This window comes from Maniola hyperantus, chromosome 19, assembly GCF_902806685.2.
Source record: "Maniola hyperantus chromosome 19, iAphHyp1.2, whole genome shotgun sequence".
Classification (NCBI taxonomy): domain Eukaryota; kingdom Metazoa; phylum Arthropoda; class Insecta; order Lepidoptera; family Nymphalidae; genus Maniola; species Maniola hyperantus.
This window is the reverse complement of record NC_048554.1, coordinates 5,868,254-5,895,366: the sequence shown is the minus strand read 5'-3', so window position 1 is coordinate 5,895,366 and position 27,113 is coordinate 5,868,254. Positions and strand designations below refer to the sequence as shown.

Genomic DNA, 27,113 nt, shown 5'->3' with positions numbered 1-27,113 from the left:
AGCTTTTCTTTTTATAAATATGGATAGTTAGTAGAATTGCCATTCAACAATTACATGTAAATACAAGAAAAATAAGGATGATTAAGAAAGGATGCATAATTTGTGCTGCAAATTGCAATGCAACACATCTACCAATGATGATTTCTTTTATTTAAATAAAAAGTTAAAAAAGTAGTTAGGTACCTAATAAGATTATACAAGGCGATTTATGAGTCATGGTTACGGCAAATTTTACCTCACTTGAACCAATAAAGTTCGTAAAAAACCGCAAAATGTCAATCACCATTGAACAAAGTTTTTAATCGACCAATTGCTGTTACTTTCTTTTTGTTACAATTTAGGTATATTGGTGTAATTTCTTGATGCAATTTACGAGTCGCAGGTATTTTTATGATTTCCGATTTCTCTTTTTAATGTGCTATTACCAAATGTTGTCAACTCAATCTATATATACACAGTGCTCAGTAAAACCAACTGTGGATTTTGTGGCACTGAATGTAGCAAGAATAATATGTAATTATTATAAGTTTAATAATAATAATTTAAAAAAAAATGAATCGCCGATATGTAGGTACGCGCTTAACTTTCGAACGACTGCCATCAATAATTGCATAATTATTTTTTTGTGTTCGTTATTGTCAGGACAAGTTTTGTATAAAAGATTTTTTTTGGAAAATCGACGGGATAAGGCGGGTCCCGCGGGACGCGGACGTAATCGCGGGCAACAGCTAGTCTGGAATAATTCTCAATGTGTGTGTTCAATTGGTTTGTATGCGTTAAATAAGCAACGACTTTTCAATTTGCTAGGCATTATTAAGTAATCAACATAATACCTAATATAGTTGTACCGACTCGTATTTTTGCGATAAAAGTCGCGTATTTCTTTACGCTAATAACCCGGGTGTACGGTAAAAAAGGCTGTGATAGCCTAGTGGTTAGGACGTCCGCCTTCTCATCAAAGGTTGGGGGTTCGATCCCAGGTGCGCACCCCTAACTTTTCCGAGTTATGTGCGTTTTAATTAATTAAATATCACTTGCTTTAACGGTGAAGGAAAACATCGTGAGGAAACCTGCATGCCTGAGAGTTCTCCATAATGTTCTCAAAGGTGTGTGCAGTCTACCAATCTGCACATGGCCAGCGTGGTAGACTATGGCCAAAACCTTCTCACTCTGAGAGGAGACCCGTGCTCTGTAGTGAGCCGGCGATGGGTTGATCATGAATGAATGAATGAATAACCCGGTGCGGGTGAGCGCGGGTGACGTGCGGGTGTGCGGGGCGTCCCCCCGTCTCATCCCCGATTGCCATCTCGACCTGTCGCGGACTATAGACCGCATCACCCTCGGGGCCTTTGACCAATTCGGCTACGGTTCGTCTACCCCACGTCACTCAGTGTTAAAAATGTTGACATAAACGACGATAGACGATGATTTTTTATAAAAATAACTAGAATATAATAGCTAACTGTTGTTTACTCTACTGTAAGTTTTTACTAACTAGTAACTTGTAAGTAAGTAAGTAGGTAACTAGGTAGTTATTACTTTTAAGTGACATTGGAAAAGTCTTCAATGCAAATCAAAAAAAAAAGCATAGAGGTTTGTAAAATTAGAACTCAACCACGGATGAGAAGTCACAATTTTTTCTGTAATTTAAATACAGGCTTTGTAAATTATTATGGGTTTTTTAAATATTTACTCAGTAGGGAAATTGTAAAGAATGTTAGTAATTTATATTTAAGTATTATTATTCGTTCGTTGCCTTTACTTTGTGTGGTAGATAATTAAATAATACTACAATTAAGATTCTTTTGTTTGAAAATAAAATTAGAATGTTTTTGTTTAAAATTTACAAGGTATGTATTATACCATTACGCGACAGGTCGAGATGGCAATCGAGGTGGGAACGTCCCGCACATCCCCTGTGATAACCCGGTGCGACAGACAGACATAGACAGATTCGAGAATATTTAGTCGATTCTGGAACATTTCGTTTAAAAGAAATTAACAAATTCCTGAAAGGCCGGTAAGGCTTAGGCGGTTCCTCTGGTGCTGCAGATGTTCATGGACGGCAGTAATCACTTAACATCAGGTGACCCCACCTGATCGTTTTCTCGCTACATATTTTTATTAAAAAAACCGGCCAAGTGCGGGTCAGACTCGCGCACCTAGGATTCCGTACTAGTACCTACTCGGGTATTTTTTTCAACATTTTGCACGATAAATCAAAAACTATTATGCATTAAAATAAACAAAAATCTGTTTTATTTTGTTTTATATAATGCGCTACATGGCATAGTTATCTTACTTTGAAAATTGAAAATACTACCTAATTATTTGTTCATTAACACATTTTTCTTTGTGTGTGATGTAACCACAAATCCACAGTTTTTAGATTTATTCCTTTTCTTGTAAGTACTATAAGATCAGATCTGCCTAATTTCATGATTCTAGGTCAACGGGAAGTAGGTACCCTATAGGTTTTCGTGACAGACACTACAAACAGACGGACAGACGGACAGACGGAGAGACAGACAGACAAAGAAGTGTTAACCTATAAGGGTTCCTTTTTTTCCTTTTGAGGTACGGAACCCTAAAAAAAGACCATAGCACGGTTTCGAAACCAATCGTCCCATTCGCATCATCGTCATCATCGTCGTTCGCAACACTTAGCTGCGATAGAAAGGTTAGGTACATTGCAACAGAATCTGCATGGGTAACTCTGAGCCGGAGGCTTCACTCATGCTTGACCCTGACATGTACCGTGTGACGCAAAACTGCAAAAGGTTCATTTAGATAACCATTTTACACGCGGACGTACAGAAATCTGACCTCATATCCCTTTCGTTATGGCCACCACCCACTATACACCATTACAAAGCTACTGTCAAATTATTAATTTACTAGCGACCGCCCGCGACTTCACTCCTGTGGAAATTTAGATAAATATGGTCTTATTCTTTGTTTACATTATAAAGAGAAACTTTGTGCACAGCTTTTTCGGTCCAACTATTTTGGTTAAGGTGTATTGTAGATGAGTACCTAGAGATTATGTACAAGTCAGTGAGTGAATCAGAACTATTCTTTTAATTGTATGAGATTATATTTTATAGTACGCGATAGGTCGAGATAGAAATCGGGGAGGGAACGCAACGCACACCCGCACAACCCCAGCGCTAACCCTGTGCGGGCGAGCGCGGTTGACGTGTGGGTGTGCGGGGCGTCCCCCCGCCTCATACCCCGAATGCTATCTTGACCTGTCGCGGACTATAGATACCTACTTAAAATTATTATTATTCTTATTTAATAATGTTGGATAAGTCTTGTATTTGTAGGCCGTCAATTACATATTAAATATTATTTTATGTTTTATTTATGTTATAAATTAATTAGTTATTTCGTACTATTAGTCAAGGTCAACGCATAATGCATATAAATCTACATTAATAGTAAATAATTATTATGTAAATTATTTACCTGGTTTAGAGCTAAATGTCTTAGCAATTAATCAAGTTAGTATTTAAAGTTGAAACGAATTTATTTATTAAATTATAAAACTTGTTTAGCGCAGGTGTTATTTGATGTCATTAAAACTGACAATAATTTGCTGTATATTTGAAAACTTTGTAGCATACAAATTATGCAAATAAATACACCAATAATATTATGATACAATTATATTAATGTATTGATTGATATGTAGGTACTATTCCATACATAAATTAACATTTTCTCAATAACTAGATGATGCCCGTGACTTTATCCGCATGGATTTAGGTTTTCTTATAAATTCGTGGGAACTCTTTGAATTTCCGGTATAAAATAGCTTATTTCCTTCCCCGGTATGCAAGCTATTTCTGTATCAAATTTCGTCAAAATCTGTTGAACAGATGGGCCGTGAAAGGCTAGCAGACAGACAGACAAACAGACAGACAAACTTTCGCATTTATAATATTAGTATGGATATGGCAATTATTTCCCTCGATTTCGAGAACAGTAATTTTGTATAATCGATTCGATTAGCTAACAACAATTAGTCCATAATAATTAACGTGCATAATTATAAAATCCGCAAGAAGTGTTGAGTTCTTTTCACAAGTGAAATGAGTAAGTAAAAAATGAGTAAGTATTCCGCAAAAATTATTGTGTTACTTTTGACAAGATTTCCTAGAAAGAGTCTTATAAAAATAATGTTTGCATTTAAAGTTTTTTTTGTATTACTGTATTAGCACCATTAACAATATTTTACTCATTAGTTTAAGTATGGTTGAAGTGCGCGATGACCCTAATGTGGCCGCCCGCACAGTGCGCTGACCTTGTAGGCACAATAGCCCGACACTACGGCCTCTACAGCCTCCAATGCTTGGGTTAAAAAGCCTTTACACCTCTCACTGTGCTCTAAACTAGAACTATAAATATAATATTTCTGCTATATTATGTAGGTACTTACATCGAATTAATTCGGAAACCAAGTATAAGCAGAGGTATAAGTGAGCTTTGTAACTAATATAATATAGGATTTTTAAACATTAAAACTCATATTCGTATTCTGGTATCAGGCATATAGGACTTTAGTGGGTGGGTGGATATTCATGCATGCCATTGTGAAAAGAGAAGTAGGGATAGAGGCGAATTTACTTAACCAGGTATTGGCATCAGGCAAGCATTCCCTAGTATTTTTTTGGTACTTGTACTTAAAAGCCCTGCGCGCGGCGCGGCGGCGCGCGGGGTGATTCGCTAACTCAGTGTGCAACGATTTTCTCATTTGACATTTATTTTAAATCCATTGAAGATTTAAACCCGAAGGAACTTTGAATAACGTAAAATTGCACTTTTTCTTATTGACTGTAATCTATATTTTTGTAATTTGAGACTTTAAATGAAAATAAATCTAAGCAGTAACTATTGAGAGTTACACTTTAATAGAAAAGTTACATCTTCAAGTTAGTTGTATTCTCTATGTCTTTATCGTATTCTTTATTGATGAGGGCTTTCACCCCTTCCGTTAATCACATACCTACTTGTCAGTTACCTAATGATGAGATCTATAGAGCGCACTTTGACTTTGTTCAGACTTAAGACAATGTTAAAACTTTACAGCGTTATATCGCTGGCGTAAATCTGTCTCGTTTTAATTGAAATTTAAAGCTGAGCTAAGTCAAAGTGCGTTCTATAGATCTCAACCTTAGGATCTAACTTTTATTCGCTATAAAGTTAGTTAAGTACCTTCCTAGTATTTATCTGCATACGAGACAACAACGATGTTTTTCCGGTTTTGTGTAAGCATAAATCGCAGAATCTTCTCTGTCAGTATGAAAGGGGATTTAGTCACGAGAGTGACAAGAACAATGTATTGCCGAGAATGTTTACACGATGATGATTATAGCCTGTCTGTCTGTAGATATGTATTAGCATAAATGAGATAGAAAGTGTAAAGTATATACAACTTTTTTGGTTAGTTAATGTTACTAGTGAAATTTTCTAAGCTTGTGTTTGAAGAGACTTGCTTGGAGTTGATTTGGGACCACAAAAAAAATATAAACCTGCCTGTAATGAACATGTGCAAAATAAATAGTGATCGTACTATTTTGCATATGCTCATTACAGGGAGGTTAATATTTTTATTCTTCCCAAATCAACTCCCTCAAGTCTCTTCAAACAAAAAATTATAAAATTTTACTAGTAATATTAAGAGGTAGGAATCAAATTTTCGTACTTACGTATGTACTTACTTATAAATGTATATGAAGATTTATACAAAAAAAATAGAGAGATTGAAACAAATAAAAGCTAATAAAGTACACATTTCGGTGACGCGACCATGAAATTTGTTATCCATTCCAAAAACGCCTAATGCTAAGCACTAGAAGTTTTCACTCAAAAATAAAATTTAGAAAAAAAAGTAGGTATGTAGCTCTAAAGTCTAAACGTAGTTATTACTTGAAGAAGGTTAAATAAAGTCTACTTTGAAGGCACCTATTTCCTTATGCAGATTATCCAAATGAAATCTATTAGCGTATCTTTGACGCACGGAATTCACGGAACCGATTGGATGCGGGTTCAGAGCGTGGTGGATCGAAAAAGGCTCTTTTTGTGGTCGAAAAATCTGATTCGACATAGAATCAATGGAGTATTGAAACTGTTATTATTTCGTTGTAACTTCCGCGTATGTTTTGCATGCCCTATTATAATAAAATGTGACAGAAACACACACAATTCGTTATGATTCAGATGGTCTTGCAGAAGACACGCTATAATAATTAATTTTACGTATCAGAGAATATGCTAACTATAACTAATACAAAGAAAGCTCTTAATTTTAAATCTTAAGCATGCCTACCTAGTATTATTTATAATATTCTGTCTTTTAAGTAGGTTCTAATAATAACAATATCTTTTATCTTTGTTTCAGGGCCCTTCCATTTTTAATTTAAAAGTACATGTGAAAAACTACTATACATACTTTGTATAGATATTGTTCTAGGTTTGAAAGCTTTGTTCTCTTTTTACCTTTTTTATTATGTCCTTATTAAAAAATGCCATTTAAATTATTAACGTTTTTAATAACAACCATGAAATTTATTAAAATAATAAAGTATTTTAATCCATTCAAATAAAGTTTAATTTGCAAGTGTGGTGTCGAAATTGCAAATTGTTGTATCTCAAAGCTGACATAGGTATCGAGGCTCAGTTAAATGCCAAGGTGAACCACTTATACTTACAATCACCGTCTCTACGCGGATAATAAATTATTTCAAAGTCAGTTCTAATTTACAAATATTATTATTAACACAATTTTATAATTACTAGGTGGTCTTAGTTCTTTTTGTTTTCCCGTGATGTTTACTTTAGGCGCCTATTGGGCGATTATCTGACCAGTAAAAAATTATAGTTATAAAAGGTATAGTTTGCATAAATGTCTCTATTGATGATAATATGATAGGAATGATTGATATTTTTCTCTAAAATTATGAGAAACTAGCTTATTCCCGCGACTTCATCCGCATGGACTACACAAATTTCACAAATTTCAAGCTTCTAATTTTTTATGTGTTCCTCCCTTTTTTTCCTCCGACATGGCGGTCGGAGACTGTTCTAGGTCGGTACTAAGATTGGCTTTTTTTTTCCATTTGCCTTTCTTATTGCTTTGTTGAAATTGGTTCTGCTTCTAATTTACCCCCTTAGGGGTTAAATTTTCAAAAATTCTTTCTTAGCGGAGGCCTACGTCACAATAGAATCTGCATGCCAAACAGGCTGATCCGTCCAGTAGTTTGAGCTGTGTGTTGATAGATCAGTCAGTCAGTCACCTTTTCCTTTTATATATTTAGATAAAATAGTAGGTATGGGACAAGTAAGAATTATTAGTCGTATAATGTGGCTGATTCCGTTGTACACAATCTCTAAACTAAACTAAAATGGCACGTCTAAATCTATTGCTATCCCTTTCATAATGTTGCTTGAGGAAAAGGATAGCACTAGATTTAGAACTGTTAATTTAGTTTAGTTTAGAGATCGTGTACAAGAGAATCGGGCCCAATGCTTGGTTATAATAAAGTACCTACCTATCCTATAGCTATCTCTAAGTAGTAGCTAGTAGCTACTCATACTATCTCGTAAGCTTTAATTGGCTTTATTATCACATCCGTTATAAAAACGGGAATTAAATTTGTTCAAGAATTTCTTACTTTCATTACATAAGAACAAATTGTATTATAGATAATTGTCACCAAAACTTTTGCGGTTTGTACATATAGTTTAAATTTTCAATGTTTATTATAGTTAGCTCATCGTAAACCGAACAATATACTTACTACTACAGTATTGCAAGCAGTGTTTTTCAATAGGTACTGAAAATGTGAAAACTTTCGTAAAATGATGACAACACATTCAACATAGCCTTGTCCCGCTGTTATTTATTTTAAAAGAAACAGGAGTAAGAGTATAATATTAAAATGTGATCTACGGAATGCAAAATGATCTGGAAGATAAATGATCTCCAAAATCACTACCATTTTTAGAAGGAACCACGACCCTCAGCCATAAGTAATACAACGCAAAGAGATAACGTTACCCACGTTACCTAACGAAACATTATGTTATCTAAATATATAAAAGGAAAAGGTGACTGACTGACTGACTGATCTATCAACGCACAGCTCAAACTACTTACTGGACGGATCGGGCTGAAATTTGGCATGCAGATAGCTATTATAACGTAGGCATCCGCTAAGAAAGGATTTTTGAAAATTCAAGCCCTAAGAGGGTAAAATAGGGGTTTGAAATTTGTGTAGTCCACGCGGACGAAGTCGCGAGCATAAGCTAGTTTAAAAATAGAAGAATATCAATTTACAAGATGACCTAACCACTATATATTAGTACTATATCGTGAAAGACGAGCCAGATAACCCAGATAACAGAAGACAGAAGTGAGACGAGTCCGGATATGTAGGTATGTTCAGAACATAAAAGTGCGGTCAGAGTAGGGCTGTGAACTCATGTGAGTGAGCAGCATTTAACTTTAATCCTTTAAGACTAAAAGGATTAGCAGCACAAAATGTCAGAACCGTAGTACGTACTTTAATAAAACTAGATTCAGGTTAAAAAGGTATACGTAGGTAATAAACTACATATTTAACTTTGCATAAGAAGATAAATGACTAGACTATCATTATTATATTAATCAAAGACGTCATTCTTGAAAAGTTTCCTTGGTAACCTACAAATATTACCGTGCCTACAGCATACTTATTGTTACATACATATGAATCCTTGAATATTATACCTAAACTAGCAACCCACCCCGGCTTCGCACGCAAGAGGAACTATTCCATTATCCGTTGTTTTTAACTATGCAGCGCGTGCCACGGAAGCTCTCAAATGGGAAAATTTTTCCGACTTATTTCACTTATTATTGTCATACCGTTAGCTTATATTCGCAACATGTTTATAAATTATAGCTTATAACCTTCTTAGATATTGTTTCTTTCTATTGGTGAAAACCGTATGAAAATCAGTACAGTAGTTTCAGAAATTATCCCAAATAAACACGAACTCAGCTAAGCTGTGACAGCCTAGTGGCTAGACGGATCGGGGTTTCAGAGTTATATGCGTTTTAAGTAATTAAATATCACTTGCTTTAACGGTGAAGGAAAACATCGTGAGGAAACCTGCATGTCTAAGAGTTCTCCATAATGGTCTCAAAGGTGTGTGAAATCTGCCTATCCGTATTTGAGCAGCGCAGTAGACTATGGCCAAAACCCTTCTCACTCTGAGAGGAGACTCGTGCTTTGTAGTGAGCCGGCGATGGGTTGCTCATGATGATAATGATGTGTATTATAATTATATGTAGGTACAGTGCGACAAGGCTATCTTGGCGCGTGGCGAAAATCCGAACTAACGTTGCCGTCAAGTGTCCCCTTTGTTCTTGTTTGAATATTCTAAGCCTTTGTTCTCCAACAGCGCCCTCCTGTCAATGCCATTCAAGTGCCAAGAGAACCTTGTCCCACTGTGTACCTACTGTATAGTGATGATGTTAAAGTTGTCAGCCCTAAGCCAGACCAGTCTTTCTCGAAAGTCGATCCGCGAGACGAAAGTGAAATTGTTCACTCTCGTGTTCGAACATCTTCACGTGTTAAACATCGAGTATTAATACATGTATGAATTCTTTACGCCTAGTCATCAAAACAAATATAAAAAAGTCTAAGCACGTTCAGTGAAATTGTTCGACATTTGTTAAGAAAACATGTTTTCTACCAATACTCAACTCAGTCATATACTTAGATAAAAGGGGAAATTGATCGAATGACATCAACGTATAGCTTAAACTGCTAGGTATAGATTCTTAAGATTTAGCATGTAGCCATAAAGAATCTCTCACCTAGCATATTATAGAGTCTATAATATTAGGAGAATAAAGAATAAAACTTTATTAAGAGAATAAAGAGGATTTATATTTTCGCCGAGCGAAGCCGCAGTCAGTCGGGCGCCTGTTATAAAAATATAACTAATACATATATAAGCCAGTAGGTATACCAAACTAGATCATTTATTGGTTTTTGGCAAGCTAAGACATCCTGCCTTCAAAGTTTTATAACTGAAGTAAGTATGGTGAAAATCAGTTTTGTAGAACTCGAGAACAGGTTGACCCAAATATCACAAGAACAAATCCGGTTAACTGAATGTCCCTTTAGTGTCCCTGTTAACGGTTAACAGCTTTTCATGTCCCTTTAACTCCTTAATTAGCACGTCATTTAGCGCGAAATGCGCCAACTTGGTTGCAATGGGCAATCCATTAATTTTTATGAGGATCTCATGATAATATTATAATGCAAAATTTTGCGACTTCTGGAAGCTTTTTATTTGAAAAATATAAATACTCAGTAAGTTTCTTTAATATCTCAATACGTGCTTTTCAGGTATTTAATAATCTAAATTCCTTATGAAACAGAAACAAGATTGGATACAATTTCCACGATAGAAACAATTTCGAAAACTTATCCAATTATCTAGATTTTTTTAGTTTAAATTGGAAACAGTACCTAATTAATTTCTGTAGTTTTTTTAATGCCCCAATCACAATTTCTACAAGTATCTTTTATTTTTTGTTTACTAATATTGTTTTTTTTAAACGTTATAATTTGATTGTTTGATCCTGTAGCGGCCAACCCTTCATTATTGCCATCTCTTTCTCGGTACATTACAGTTAATAAATTTGACATAGTATTTTAATCAATGATATTTACCTAAATTCATAGATTAATAATTATTGGTCTCGCTACGCTCGCCTAAATTATTAATTGATGAAGGTGCAAGAACGACCAGTTTCACTAATGACTTCCTTTGAAGCAATTGATTTAAAACTTGTACTTCGTACAAATTTCGAAACATGTTCTGCTGTTGGATGCTAAATCTTATTTTAATGTCTATTTTAATTAGATTTCTCGACACTTCGTGTTAAAATGTTAAAAATGCCTAAAATGATAAAAGTGTAGGCACCTCCCTACATTTTATCTGTTTCACTAATCCTTGAAAGTTCATTCCTATTAATTGCATATTCAACTGTTCCGAATGCATTTTAAACGAAATCATGTTTTAAATATTTGTTCGATGCAAAACTGAACCACGAATAACATATTCATTTTTTTCAAGTTTTTTTTAAATTTTTATGCAATATTTTTTTTCAAGTTTCAGTAGTCACTGTGATTCAGAATAAAATAAACATACTATTAATTATTATAAAAACCGCTTTATAATACGTTAATCAATAAATAATTAAATATTGTAAAGTTGAAGCTTATCTACAACTATTAATTCAAATTGCAAGTTATTCAATGTTTTATTGCAATGTGCATGGTGTAGATAATTTTATGTCATTACCTGTAGGTATAGTCAAATTAAATCGTTTTACTAATCTGGTAGTTCAGTAACATAATAAACGAAAATCTTCGAAAGTTGAAAATACTAATTATTAGTTCATGACCACAATTTAATTTTTTTTGTGAGATCTAACCCTAAATTCACGGTTTTCAGATTTTTCCCCAAATGTCAGCTATAAGATCTACCTACCTGACAAATTTCATGATTCTAGGTCAACGGGAAGTACCCTGTAGGTTTCTTGACAGACAGACAGACAGACAGACAACAAAGTGATCCTATAAGGGTTTTCCTTTTGAGGTACGGAACCCTAAAAATTGATCCGCATTAACGATTGTATCCTATAGTGAGACTATAATATTAGTAGCTACATAATACTATGTTCTTTGAACCTATCTATCTATCTTTTTGTTACCTATATGCATTCACGCATCGTTCATTTGAGATAAAACTTCGCAAATATTGCCACTTGCATTAAGATTTCTGGCATAGTACCATGAACGTACAAAAAGTGTCATGCGAGTCGCATTGCAACGCGTGCCTGGCACTTTTGAATTAAAAATAATATAATGAGCTGTCGCCTTACCTGGCCCTTTGAGATAATGAAGAACGTGTCTCCCCTGGCTCCCTGCCTGATAATGTAATCCCCGTTCTGGTAATGCGTCTCTTCCAGCACGTCAGATATCTTAATAAGCGTATCTTCGGACAGGTTCTTAAAGATCGGTACACTGTGAAAGATAAAGAATTTAATTGTAATTAGATTATTATAGATTGACAGAGTCTATTTTAAGTGGTCACATTATGTTGGATTTTTAATTAAAGATGCCGTTAGTGACATGTATTTTGAAACAGAGAAATTGCGGTCAAGTAATTTGATTGAATTCATCGTTACTATGATTTGTGTTTTATAACAGTCAATATTATCTAGATATCAATATATCAAGCTTAAATAACATCAATATTTAATACCTTCCTTCCTATACCTTCATTATGTTTAAAGAACGGCCACATAGCATTTATGTACATTGCAAGATTAAAGCAATGTAATATGGTACTAGGTTATGTTAGATATACGAGAGCATTGCGTTGGTCACGTGTGGTCAAATGTTAATTGCAACATGCGTATCCAAAATATGTAAGTAAGTATAGGAAATTACCCAATTGCTAGTTAATCACTCGGGCATGTCGTTACGGTTCAAGTTGTTTTACGATCGACACATATTAAACCTGTTTATACTTCTAATTAAACTATATTCTTCAAACGTATCACTTTCTGTTGGTAATGTCTCCAGAACATCAAGGCGCCAATGCGTAGGTATAGGTGGACCAGAATCTCATGAAATGAAATTCCAGAATCATCAACACTGTACTCTGTGAATATCCTATACGTATATAGTACTCTGTGGTGAATATTAATAATTCACCACAATATTTACCACAAAGTACTATGTATATAGGATATTCACAGAGTAAAGTGTTGCTAACTTTGGAATTTCATTTCCGTATTTTTCATGAGATTCTGGTCTACCTATATCTACAGCGTGTTTGATAAATCATATAATGGAGCCGCTTCATGCTTGTGGCAAACAACATACAGCAAGCATCGGCAAACACCACAGAGTAATTTTTACACACACTCAGTGCTTGGCTATGGTTTGGCTTGCAGCCAATCGGATCGAACGACAAGCGTTGGCCAGCATACGCAAACACCCGTCCACACGCTTGCCAGTACTTGTTGTTTGCCACTTGCAAGCATGAAATGCGTCCATGATAGCCTAGTGTTCAGGACGTCCGCCTCCTTTACGGTCGAGGTCGGGTATTCGAGCCCGGGCACGAGAAGTTTAATTACGATTTCAAGTCCGCGATCAGCTGTTTGTAGGGTTGTAACATTGGAGTTTTAAACAAATTATTTATCATCATATCTCCCATAGGTATTACGCTACGAGGCTCATTACTTTTTTGGTGGATCTACACATCGGTCCTCTTCACAGCTTGCCAGGATTTACCGACACTATCCAACACCTTGTATAATTAACTAGCAGTTGACCGCGAAGTTGTCCGCGTACAATTTCAAATTTCCCATGAGAATAAGAAATTTTCCCACTGTAAAAGGCCTCATTGACCCACCATTTACTTCATCATAAAGTTCCTTTATTACCAAAATGGTACAAAATCCTAAGAATACCACTATGGCCGAACTTTGGCTCGACGCTTTGTGCATGCGAGCAAATTGGAATGTGTGGACTGTGGACGCATCTTATCACCGCCGGTATTTATGTGCATGTTACATGCTCAAATTTTTCAACTTATTTTAAGCAAATATGTGAGAACAAAACGTCGAGTTTTCGAGGAATTGCTATTCCCTAGTTTGCTTGTCGAGCATATATTTATGTTGGGTCTCAGTTTATGAATAAATTAAATATTTTGTATCTGCCGTGCTGTCGAACAATATAATAGAAATAAGATCAATTAAAAATAGTATTTCAAATAAGTTCGTATCGTGACTTCTTCCGACCTCAGACATTATCAATTTTAGTAAAATCTTTGTTCACAAAATTATTTTTAATGTTATCATTACAAAGGTTTTGATATGGGTCAGTCTTAAAAAAATTACTTATTAGTTTCGTTTTCATTTACCATAATTATGATTTAAATTTAAATTTAATTGGTATCATTTTTTGTTATTTTCCAGTTCAATTGCTAGATACTTGACCTTAGATCTGACCTTAAACTAATATTATTATTTTAATACATAACCTCTTACATCACCCTACTACAATAAATACTATGAAGGTCGCTTAAATTAAGTGAACAAGTAATTTTTTAGCTACTTTATGAACGCAGAGTAAATATTTTACCTAAAATAATCTAAAATTATTACTTATCTATTCTACAAAATAGTTACATTAAATTCTAAGTTTAATATATTAAGTATAAGTATAATAGTAATAGATTTATTTTTATGTATGACAAATTATGACTATTAACTTATTTGTTAAATTGATATCATTTTTGATATAGCTTCAGATGTTGCTCTAGATATCGAGAAATTTCTCTGGGTCACCTAGCGCTGATATCGTAATCCAATAACGGCAGAAGAATAAGATGATTGATATTAGATAACGCTTATTATTATAGGTCTATTATCATAATGAAATAAAGGCCGTGATTGCGCCACTGTTTACGTAAGATAATAATGGGTATTATTATAGTGTCGTGACGTAAATTTATATAGCCGACACAAACATAAACTTTGTCTTACAATAAAGATACCTAATGGTTATGTCGACATGCAATTTTTAGCCGCGGGCGAATTCCGAAAGTTGAGCTTGAGACTCATAGTTTTTGTGGTTAGAGAGACTTGAGGTGCTCGAACTTTACAATGAAAATTTGAAATGTTCAAAGTGGTTAGGTAATGTATGAATTTATGCATTTTAAGTTATTACAAGTGCGGTAAGGTGAAACGTAGGTAGATGTTCTTATATTTCTTTTCTATTGCTGTTTTAACTGCGGGGGAAAACCGAAAGTTACTCACAGTTTTTGAGCTCGAACTTTACAATGAAAATTTGAAAATATGACCAAATATGGTTAGGGAACGTAAATTAGTTGCATTTGTTGCATGCATTTTACGTTATTACTAGTACGGTAAGATGAAAATTGCTGTTGTAACCGTGGAGGAATTCCGAAAGTTACATTTAGGTAACAATTTTTGTTAGAGATTTTAGAATTTGAATTTTATAATGAAAATTTGATATGCTCAAAGTGGTTAGGTAACGTGAATTAAGTATGCAATTTAAGTTACTAAGTACAAGCTCCTGCAAAAAAAACTTTTTGTAGTGAAACGTTTTATTGAAACGTGAATTTTACTCTGCTATTAGCAGGCATTAGATCTGATCCGAAGAAAACCTGAAACCCAAAAAAAATATAGGTCTCTACTGATTAAACATCTTTCGGTTGGCTTTTAAATTCAACCTTAGAATTTGGAATAATTGGGAAACCTCTTATAAAATGATGATACCTACCTACACTATTATTTTAATATCCGCTTGCACAAGTGATTGCATAACAGTACCTACATAGAAGCAGCAAATAAAGTGGCCTGATAGACAACTAGGTAATTACTCGTTGATATGTGTCGGCAATGTGTGTCGAGGCGGTGGACGCGTTAATAGGACCTCCTTGACCAATGTTTTACAACACATTCTACTTAGGTATATTCCTTTGGTCTATGCCAAACAAAAGTGTTGAAGGTAACTCAAAGATTTCTTTCCTGTGGGCTTCAGGAAGCGTGAAGCTTCATGTCGGATATAGCCATCGTCTAAGAATAGTTTAGTAGGTTCTATCGTATTCTGTAGGAGAACCAGAGTAATCAACATAGCTCAGCGGGTGGTGAAGCTGAAGTGACAATGGGCAGGGCTCATAGTTCGAATAGCCGATAAACTTTGGGGTCCCAAGGTGCTGGCCTATGTCACTGTCCAGGCTTTCAACTATATCCATATAAAAAATTATGTCAGCCCGTCGCTTCGTTATTAAAGGAAAAACCAAAAAACAATAAACCAACAAACAAACACACTTATGCATTTATAATATGGGTAGTGATAACTCATCGTAAGCGCAAGTAACATTAATTGTCGAGCTCTATTCCCACAAATGTTTATAATTTAAAAAAAACCATGTGATTGCGACACGTTTCCGTCATCGTGGCCATGACGCTTGTGTGTCCAGTCTTCCTAGAATGAGACAGTACAGTGGGCACTGGGCAGTGAAAGGATTGAAAATTCAAATGTCATGAGCTGCAACGTGACATGTATTTCGTAAAGTATCGCACGAACAGCCACGAACCCTATTGGGCAATGTTAGTGTTTCTCAAGTCTTTGTTTTACAATGTAATTTACGAAAAATCTTGCCGTATAATATACGACGGAATACGAGATGTCCGGTATGTGTAACGAATGTAGTAAAATGTCTTTATTCTGGAAAGACCTTCATGTCATAAATTACAAAGAAAGGAGGAAGTCACTACTGTTACATGTTAGGGAAAATAGTATCTTTTACAAATGTATGCGGGACCAATGACATTAACTTCATTATCATCATCATGATCAACCCATCGCCAGCTCCCTACAGAGCACGGGTCTCCTCTCAGAGAGAAAGGTTTGGCCATAGTCTACCACGCTGGCCATGTGCGGATTGGTAGCCTTCACACACCTTTGCGAACATTATGGAGAACTCTCAGGCATGCAGGTTTCGTCACGATGTTTTCCTTAGCAAGTGATATTAAATTATTTAAAACGCACATAACTCCGAAAAGTTTGGGGTGCGTGGCCGGGATCGAACCCCCGACCTCCGATTAGAAGGCGGACGTCCAAACCACTAGGCTATCACAGTCACAAAAATCAATTAATACAAAACGAGAGATTCAAGGAAACAAACTAAGAAGTCTTCTTGTACAGTTGATAACTGACCCAGTTAGGGTAACCTAAAGTAAATGATAACGGCAAACTAGAGAACCTTTATAGAGCTATAGAATAACTTGATATGCTGTAGTTTCGAAAATAATTTCAAAAGTCGACCTACTTAGATAAAATTATAATTTTTGAAACTGTTTTATTGTCACAATAATTTAATATTAAAGTCACGTACGAAATACTAACCACGGCCGTACTTTTAATGTATTCTCGCAACAGACTACTTGTAATATAAGGATTCAGAGAATCGGAGCAGTGTGGCAGACGGCAGTCCACTCCGTAATATGATACGATAAAAATATCTTAGGTAGGTGCTTTCTAGAACTCCATGTAGATGCGACCACACTTAAGCAGAACACTCAGTAATTAGAGCATAAACACTTTTAAGTTTTTCTCTCTAACATTATCTACTCTCGAAAGAAAATATTATCATATTATTCTTTTGAAGTCGGAATATGTAACTTTTCTACGTTAGCAAATTCTAATATTAAACTAGAAAAATTCAAGTGACTATATTTCTCAATTTGTTAACTGATTTCTTTAGACTTCTCAAAAAGCCAAGGAAAAGAAAATTGACCTACGAGTATATCTACAATTACTGAACTTCCCTGGATTCGCTCGAGTGGAATTTTCGAAAATTGTTGAGAGAGTGAATTTCCAAAAATACTGAAACACGTTCCTCATTTTTGACCGAAAGCCCAAATACCAGCTTTTCATAGCCTAAATACAAATAACTTGAAAGATTATGGACTTTGATACAAAGTTTCATCTCCTATTTAACATCCCTAGAGATGGAGTTTTCAAAAATCTTTTCTTAGTACGTACCAAAGGTACGTCATAAAATAAAACTGCTGACATTATTTTAAGTTTTTTATTCCACCGGTTTAGGATGTGCGTTGTTTGGCGTTGAGCGATTAGATCAGCCAGTCAGTATAGATATCTGAACGAGCCGTTGCATGACTTCATATTTGTGACATTACATTTCCTCTTAATAAGTGGTGTAGACTGTAGACGACAACTTCAAGTCCCCACTGATGAAAGAAGAATAGGCCGTTGCACGCCCATTGAATTTGCATAAGTGTCTCGGGTCAATACCCGCTTTTTACTGCATGTTCCTTATGTGGATATCTACTCATAGTATTTACTTTAAGACTAAAAATAAATTCATTAGGACACTGATGACAATGTTATTTGTCGTTTATATTATTATTTTAAAAGTCATTAAGTCAAAGCAATTGGAGAAACTAATTATGTTATTATAATGAGAATAATAATAACTATAGAAGATATTTCACGTCATTGTAAAGACATAAATATTTAACATTTTAATAAAACAGCGCCATAGATCCAATTTGTAATTAATACACAGCCACAAACACTATAAAAACAGTGCAGTTAAAGTATAAAATCTAGGAGAAGAAAGTTCGTTATTACAAGTGTTAACAACCGGGGAAGAGAGCAAACATGTACCAGATAAAAATAAACTATAAACAATTTTTATGAACCAAAATTAAAATAGGTGTTCTAAATTCACTGTCCATGTTTTTGACCGACCGAAGTCAACAACATGTCTCATTAGATGAACTCCCAAATAGATGTTTGAAAAAGAGTCAGTTTTGTGACCGGAATAAAAGTCAGATATTAGTCGAGAGCATGTCGAGAGCTAGTCAAGATAAAATATATGTTTATCTACAAGTTCATACTTTTTTGAGCCATGACTTGTGAGATTGACATCATAAATCTAAAAGTGAACGTAAACATCCTAGTCAAAAGAGAAGAACAAATTGACAGTGTTTTCTATAGAAGATTTTGGATTAACGAATGAAGTAAAAGCTAGTTTCAAGCACTTTGCGTAGGTTACACAAAGGTCAATGATTTGAATGCATGCAGCTTAATAAATGTGGGTGAATCGGTTAGAGTTATATCTAACAAAGGCTTTATTTACTAACTTTACCTCGATACATCTACTTAGCATGCTAGACTTGTAAAATTGGCTGATAGGGAAATCAGACTGTGACTACATTGTTGTAGATCTTGAAACCGGTATTATTTGTCTTGAACTTAAGCGTGTCTTAGATACTATACTTTACTTGGGATGAGACGTCATAGGATGAATACGGAACAATCCTATTTTACTTATGCTTCCTCAAAACTAAGTATGTAAGTAGATATCAAAGTTACCTAAAGAATGAATTTCTATCAGAACGGAAAAAACCGGCCAAGTGCGAGTCAGGCTCGCGCAATGAGGGTTCCGTACTATAGTCGTATTTTTTCGACATATTGCACGATAATTCAAAAAATGATGCATAAAAATAAATAAAAATCTGTTTTAGAATGTACAGGTGAAGACCTTTCATATGATACCCCACTTGATATATACACTGACTTCGAAAGTTGAAAATACTAATTATTAGTTCATTTTAATTTTTTTTGTGTGATTCTAACCCTAAATTCACGGTTTTCAGATTTTTCCTGCCAAATTTCATGATTCTAGGTCAACGGGAAGTACCCTGTAGGTTTCTTGACAGACAGACGGACAGACAGACAGACAGACAACAAAGTGATCCTATAAGGGTTCCGTTTTTGCTTTTGAGGTACGGAACCCTAAAAAATAGTAAAATATAAGCTTCTTTATAAAGTACGGAGTTGTAAGGATGAAATTGTACTGTATCATCATCATAATGACTGATCATTATGATAATAATACAGTAACGCCAACGCCGGCTCACCACAGAGCACGGGTCTCCTCTCGGTATGAGGAGGGTTTGGCCATAATCCACCTTGCTGCTGGCCGAGTTGACCTTTAAGAACATCATAAGGAACTCTCAGGCATGCAAATATCCTAACAATGTTTTCTTTTACCGGAAAATCAAGTGATATTTAAAACGCACATAGCTCCGAAAAGAGAGAGAATTCATAAGAGATCTCGGAGCCTACAAATATGCGCGTCCAAGGGGGTTTTAGTAGGTAAAACCCTACATAACCCGATGTCTTACCCAGGACGTCGCGTCGGGTATCTTAAGAAGACTTCCCCCCCTGTTAACAAAAGAAAGCTATCATAGCTTGGATTGAAATAAAAACAAAAGACTTACCTCTTGAGGAAGTCTGTGTATTCGGCCTGTCGGATGAGCCCAGTCCTCATCATGATGGTTTGGAAGCATTGTCGTTCAATAGCCCATAGACGGCAGTCGGTCGCAGCCTTGATAGTGGCGGTTCTCTTGCAATTGTATAGAATTGCCAACTCGCCGAAGACCTTTCCGGGTGCCATTGTGCTAAGGTACTTGTTCTCGCGGGATACTTCCACTCGACCCTCTGAGGACAAAATAAAATCTCATTACATTGAACCAAAAATTATAACAACGTTCTTGAACGTTATATTGTCACAGTATGAAGTTTTAATCATCGACTTTCGGAATATAATACAAGAGAACTTTCAGCTGTGTTATATTTATTAAAAAGATAACTACCTAGAGCGCTAAAATCAGCGAATAAAATTTTATTTTTGCAACTCACGCACGTTATAAATTGTCGTAGGACATAAAAAATTTCTAATGGTCTTTCGGAACATAATTCATAACAACTTTTGGCTGTGTTATATTGATTAAAATAACTATCTATCAGCACTAAAAATGCACAAATGCAATCTTTATATAGATTTTGATTTATAGCTCAGTTAAATTCAGTCTTTGATAGATCAATCAATAAATGAATTAATTTATCCTAATCCATACAAATAATATAAATGCAAAAAGTGTGTCGACAAGATTTTCCTGACCCAACTTGATGAAAGACGGGCAGCCCGGGAAGGACATAGGCTAGTTTTTGTTCCTGAAAATCAAAAAGATCCTGCGATATTTTAAAAAACCCTCAATCCATACAGAAGAAGTCACGAGCGCCATCTATTTATTACAGACTAGATGATGCCCGCGACTTCCTCCGCGTGGATATATTTTTTATATCCCGTGGGAACTCTTTGATTTTCCGGGATCCAAAGTAGCCTATGTCCTTCCCGGGATGCAACCTATCTCTGTACCAAATTTCATCAAAATCGGTTAAACGGATAGGCCGTGAAAAGCTTGCAGACAGACAGACAGACAGACTTTCGCATTTATAATATTAGTATGGATATAGCTTGCATCCTGAAGACGACTATAGGCTACTTTTGTCCCGGAAAATCAAAGAGTTCCCACCAATTTTTTGAAAAATCGAGACCTACGCGGACGCGGTCGGTCTAGTATTTAAATGGAACGATCAAAATTTTCAATTTTGTAACGATCAAAATTTTAATAACGGAACTGTTTATTGACACACAACCATAAGTGTTCAAGGCTAATGCTAATACAGAATCTAATCGTTTCTCACGATGACTCATAGCCAGTCTCGTAAGAAAACATGACAGGATATTGCAAAAAGTTTCATACTTACAAGCACTGCAACTACTAGACAAGCAAAATAAACTAAGATCGATGATTAGGAAACTGTAAAAGCTCTTTCTTCATTTACTTTAATATACGGGAAGTCAATAAAGGGTATGTCAGTCTTAGCATATTCTATAACTTCAACAGTTGTTTAGCTAACTTTACACTTTACAATAAATTTTGATTGCTCTCTCTATCTCTGCATAGTATTCTTCTCTGCTGTGGGTGTGTACTGTGTAACCCCTTCCCATTAATAATAATTTAATGGTAAAGTTTTCTTGGTTTTCTCAATTGAGGCTAGGTAGCGGAACGGAGCGAGAAAGTGATGCGGAGCGGAGTTGCGAGCACGCGACGATTCATTTGAGCTACTGATGGTGTGCAATTAGTACCCGAAATATCCACTTCCCTGCTCCGCATTAAAAATGTAGGATTTTATTAAACTAGCCCGCAAATCCCTGTCCAATATGCGGAGCAGGTGTTTTATGCAATTCTATTGGTTAATATTTGCACAGCCCCGCTCCACTCCTCTCTTCTCTGCACGACTGGACAGGCATTAGAGAGCACTTTGACTTTTCTCAGACTTAAGATTAAGTTAAAACGATTTATATTTTCTTTACATAAATCTGTCTCATTTTAATTCTGCAACGTCAAAATGCGCTTTATAGATCTCAGTTTAAGCGCTTTATGGAGCGTACTTTGACTTTTCTCAGACTTAGGTTTCAGTTAAAGACAGATTTATGCTAGCGATATAACTCTGTCTCGTTTTAACAGTATTTTAAGTCTGAGCAAAGTCAAAGAGCGCTCTCTAGAGCTCAACTTCAGATCCTTCTGCATACTAATTCCGAGTGCTCTACTTGAATCAGAGTAAATCTAAATAATTTCACGTATTTTTTTAGATTGAAGACATGCATTACATACTTGTACTTTATTTAACTTAATAAAATGTATGAAAGATAGAACAATTGAGTCAAGGTGACAACCGTGCGAATAAACAAAGAGGCGTGTGATATCGTTCATTGTTTTCTTCATTCTTGTTAAATCACTTCAATTAATACCCTGAATTCATTATGTTGTATTAACATTGTGCCATCTTTAATAGCGAGAGTCGTTTACGTAAAAATATATTATTTATAATTACAAGACCAATAGGAACAACCTGTGGGAACAACATTAATAAGTATTAAGTACCTTACAGCTTACTTAAATACAACCTTAATTTTCTAATTTATACCACCAGTCAGCCAACCTACGGGACCAGGATCATTTTAATTACTCTCTTAATAATTAACTTTATTTGCCTCATATATTTATATTTTACTTAACTACTACCATTTTAACTGAATTATTTAATATTACTTCAGCTCAAGATTGGTTTAATTTTAAAATTGACTCATTACATTATACATTGACAACCTAATTAAAATTAATTTTATTACATTAGCAGTGTTTCTTGTATAAATATAGGTAAGTAGGTATAATAAACCTGGTACAAACTCAATTTATATTATTACTTTGAATGTCATTGTGTCAACCTCCAAAATTAAGGAGTGAACGTAAATATATTATATTATGAATGTTTGCCACTTTATGTCGAAGCTTCTAAATGAATACATTGGAAAGTAACTATGTATAAAGTCACACCTTCAAGGTGAATATAACATTTCTAATAAAATTACAACTAACCTATTACCTAACCCAATAATATAAATGCAATAGACTGATACTATAAAATTGAATTTGAATTCTGTTGTCTTATAGGAAATAGAGTTACACGTATGAAAGCACTTGTATAATAAGTATAGCAAGTAGATAATGACATTCAGTGCAATTTAGAAAATCATGACAAAATTTGAGCTACCTAATTTGAATTTGGGCTGTTAACAGGCAGCTATTACTTAGGTAAAAACTAAAATTGATTAATAAAATACTTAAGATATTCCCGTATTAACAAACGTTTTATCACTACTAAAACAAATGGATAATACTAATGATGAAACGCCAAAAAGCTGAATTTTTAAACTTTAAACACCATGAGATTCGGTAACAATGTAATTTAAATAGTTCTGATCAAAACACATACCTTCAAAACGATCGGTGAGAAAAACGAAGGTGAATAACTGAGTTCACATATTATTATTAAAAGTGTTTCAAGGCGAAGCGTATTCAAATTGCAGGTCGAAAGATCAAAACGCGTTTTTATGTTACTAGTATATTTTACTACCTTTGCTTCGTGTAAAAAAATATTCTCACAATTTAATGATTTTATTAAATATATAAAGCACAGATGTTTAACGCTTACCAACAAGATGTACTAGCATGTGGTAATCTAATTTACGGCCGTTAACTCGGTCTGATTTGAAAAACAAAAAACCGGCTTTCGTTTTTTTGAAATTAGACTGACAAATTAGTGTCGGAAACAGGGCTAATTTAATGAACAATATTCATTCTTCTTTTACGCTTGCATGATTTAGGCTGTGTCCCCAGTAGGCAAACTGTTAGCGGCCGACTGAGTTTGCGGCGTACCGGTTTAGTACGCCCTTCCATATATTTGAAATGGAGTGTCCACAGATTGCTAGTTTTGCGCTCACTTTACGCAGTTTGCAGCGTTACGTGCGCCGTAGTGGCCGACTCACAGCAAAACCGGTTGCAGTCGGCGACGGCGATATGCTTGTTCGCCGGGCGTAGTGAGTCCGTTTGCCTCAAACTGTTCATGCGGACAGTTGGAAAGAAGCTATCGACGTGTTCGGACGTGTTTTTTTGCATCGCTTATCTAACTAATCTCTACGCACACACACCACAGAAAATCCAAGATGCCTTTTGATACGGAAAGGTTCATTACGGAAATACAAAATAGACCATGCATATGGAACTTGTCGAGTGAAGAATACAGCAACAGAGTATTAAAGCAGAGCGGTTGGAATGAAATCGCTGTTATTCTATACGATGATTGGCAAAACTTAGAAGAAAGCACTAAAGTAAAAAAAAGTAAGTTCCATTCTAATAAAATTATTATTTATTCAACAATATACTTGCATCACTCACTACATAAAATAAAGTATCATAATCACTACGTAGTATTTACGGCTTTACAAACTCCGTTACACCATTTCGTCCTGTAGCTACACCTTAAAAATACTTCTCTTGCCAGGGTAGTTTTCCTTCGTAAAGAAAATAGTTTTTAAAGTTATCTCTTGTTGTCTTTCCAGAATTTGATACAGTAATCATTTGGCTTCTTGTGCTTGTAAGAGTTGTTGAGGTACGTCGCGAAAGATGTGTATATTGTACTTGTTCCCTTGCTATGACAAAATTATGTAAAATACAAACAGCTTTTACGATAGCGATGGTTGTATTCACATTAGTAGCAATCGGTGTATGCAGAACTCTCCATTTGTTTGTTAGAATGCCGAATGCACATTCCACGCATCTCCTAGCCCGACTATGGCGATAATTATAAATTCGCTCTTCCTTATTTAAACTTTTATTAGGAAAAGGCCTCAAGATATGCTTTTGCAATCCAAATGCCTCATCTCCAAGAAACACGAAAGGCTGGGGCAATCCATTTGAATTAGGCAATTTAATAGAGTTAGGAATATTCAGAGACCCACGAGCCAATTTTTTGCCGAAAGCACTTTCTTTAAATATATTACTGTCAGCATTTCGTCCACAAGCACCAACATCAATAGCTATAAAAGAACAGTTTGCATCTGCTACGGCTAACAGAACAATTGAGAAGAACTTCTTATAATTAAAATAGTTAGATCCACTTTTTGGTGGTTTTCGAATACGGATATGCTTGCCATCGATAGATCCTATACAATTAGGATAGTTTGTTTTTTTATAATATCGTTTTGCTATTTCTAGCCACAGTTCTTCAGAAGGTTCCGGCATTTCCTGTGGCTGTAAAAGATCCCATATAATGCATGCAGTTTCATTTATTATTTTCGATACTGTCGATTTTCCAACAAGAAACTCTTGGGCAATTTTTCTGTAACTTAATCCAGTTGACAGGAATCTAGAAAGAATATGAAGTACCGGTTAATTTTGTTTCAGTAAAAGACCTACAAAAAAAATGGAAGGGGTTGCGCGACTATTACACCAGAGAAAAAAATAAGGATTCCTCACTCAAAAGCGGAAGTGGGGCACCAAAAAAACGTAAGACGCCATACTTGGATATGTTGCAGTTTTTGAATGTTTCTAGAGCTAGCAACCAGACATCTAGCAACATTAGCGCCGAGACGTCTAGCAACAGTAGCACTATGTATGATGAAAAAAAGAAAAAGATGACTGTGTTTCAGGAGGCACTACTTAAATCGATGGATAAAAATAGAGAATCCGACCCAGATATGAACTTTCTACTAAATATTTTACCGGAAATGAAGACAATGTCCCCAACCCAGAACTTTGAATTTCGGTTTGAAGTGATGAAACTTATTAAAAATATTAAATATAATGTACACAATAATTATGACGGTGCTTTGATGCAAACTGGGTGGACGAATGCCAATAACTACCCAGATCAGTACGGCTACACGAGTGGAAGCAGTACGCCAAATGTGCAAAACTATCCTTCAACCTCAAACAACTACAACCCAGTTGGAAGTAGCAGCATTCGAAGTCCTCGAAACAGTCCATCACATAGCTCTACAGGTTCTTCAGTGGAAGTAGAAGACATAGAAGCAATATTGCGAGGTGGTTCAGACCACATTGAGGATGACGAATGACTGGTTACCTACTCAATGTTACCATGCTAGTTCCTAATCCAATTTAATAAGACTGTAATTTGAAAAGTGATTGTTAAATTAAAAACTAGAATAATACTTATATTATAAATGCGAAAGTGACTGTATGTTTGTGGGTTTGTTTGTTTGTACCTCTATAGCGAGCCAACAACGCAGCCAATTGTCCTAAAATAGCATAGATATGTAAAATAGAACATGAGTGATTGATATTGTAGGCTACTTTTTATCCCGATATTTTCTACAGGATCGGGAGCAGCGGGACTTAAAATTTTATACGCGAGCGGAGCCGCCGGCCACCCCACTAGTAATTAAAATATTAAGTTGTCATTACATTCGTTGCTGATTTTTAATATTAAAATTTTTAAAATTCAAAAGCGTCAATTATTTACTTACCTCAAAGTTATAGTAAGCCGTTCTTCGGGACTTATTGTATCTCTTGTGATATTATTTTTAGCAATGTACTGGGTTATAGAGTTCAGCAATTCGTCAAATGTATGAGAAGTCATATTGAAATACTGGTAAAATTTTTCTGGATATTTCCTTAGTTCTGGGTAAAGAACATGAAATTGTCCAATGCTCAATCTTTTCTTGTTTAAAGGGTGAACCCAGTGCTTCTCTTTATCCTCTTTCAGTGCCTCTAAGATACCAATTACTTCAAAAATATCCATCGTCACCAACACAACCACTCCCTTCGTATAACAATAGTAAAGTGAAAATTCAGTCGGTCGACCTAAATAAGCGGCTAACTCATAAAAGTTTGCAGCTCACTCGAATTTCAGTTCGCCACAAATTTGCGGCTCACTCAGTCGGCCGCTAACAGTTTGCATACTGGGGACACAGCCTAACTATAAAAGTAGGCCAATTTAGACTTGTTTTAATTAATACGCGCAGGTAGATTTATTGAGTAACGTTTCAGTGGGTATTTCGACCGAATAATTATAACTACTTATTGCATATAATTTGTTCTCATGAAAAACAGATTTTATTACTTCCAAATCACCATAGACATATCGCATCTAACACTTAAAATCGTACAAAGTATTTACTATTCTATGTTTGTAATTGTAGACCAATTTAATCAAACAACTCAATACCTCCAAAACTTTGACTAGAATCAAAAC

At 35.2% G+C, this 27,113-nt stretch overlaps 2 protein-coding genes, 1 long non-coding RNA gene and 1 pseudogene across 7 annotated transcripts in view; 2 read left to right on the top strand and 2 right to left on the bottom strand.

Moving 5' to 3' along the window:
- for (cGMP-dependent protein kinase for) overlaps positions 1–27,113 on the bottom strand; it is a 176,091-nt gene that overhangs the window by 9,971 nt on the left and 139,007 nt on the right. For all 5 annotated transcript variants that reach the window (XM_034979014.2, XM_034979015.2, XM_034979018.2 and 2 more), the window contains 2 exons: positions 19,928–20,147; positions 11,954–12,095 (listed from right to left, as the gene is read on the bottom strand). In XM_034979014.2, coding sequence (XP_034834905.1) covers positions 11,954–12,095; positions 19,928–20,147 — 362 coding nt within the window. The remainder of the gene's footprint in view (positions 1–11,953; positions 12,096–19,927; positions 20,148–27,113) is intronic.
- Positions 23,727–26,751, top strand: LOC138403654 (uncharacterized). The gene is made up of 2 exons (XR_011237872.1): positions 23,727–23,994; positions 26,298–26,751. It is a non-coding gene; the product is annotated as an uncharacterized lncRNA (long non-coding RNA).
- LOC117991422 (uncharacterized) lies at positions 23,988–26,751 on the top strand. The gene is made up of 2 exons (XM_034979020.2): positions 23,988–24,238; positions 25,304–26,751. The coding sequence occupies exons 1-2, from the start codon at positions 24,064–24,066 to the stop codon at positions 25,972–25,974; spliced, it is 846 nt and encodes a 281-aa protein (XP_034834911.1). The 5' UTR covers positions 23,988–24,063; the 3' UTR covers positions 25,975–26,751.
- LOC117991421 (uncharacterized) lies at positions 24,601–26,660 on the bottom strand (annotated as a pseudogene).

Excerpts from the sequence above, each read along its gene's own strand:
- LOC117991422 (XM_034979020.2), top strand. The coding sequence starts at position 24,064 with ATGCCTTTTGATACGGAAAGGTTCATTACGGAAATACAAAATAGACCA. Across the intron at positions 24,239-25,303 it reads AAGCACTAAAGTAAAAAAAA|TAAAAGACCTACAAAAAAAA; the intron begins GTAAGTTCCATT and ends ATTTTGTTTCAG.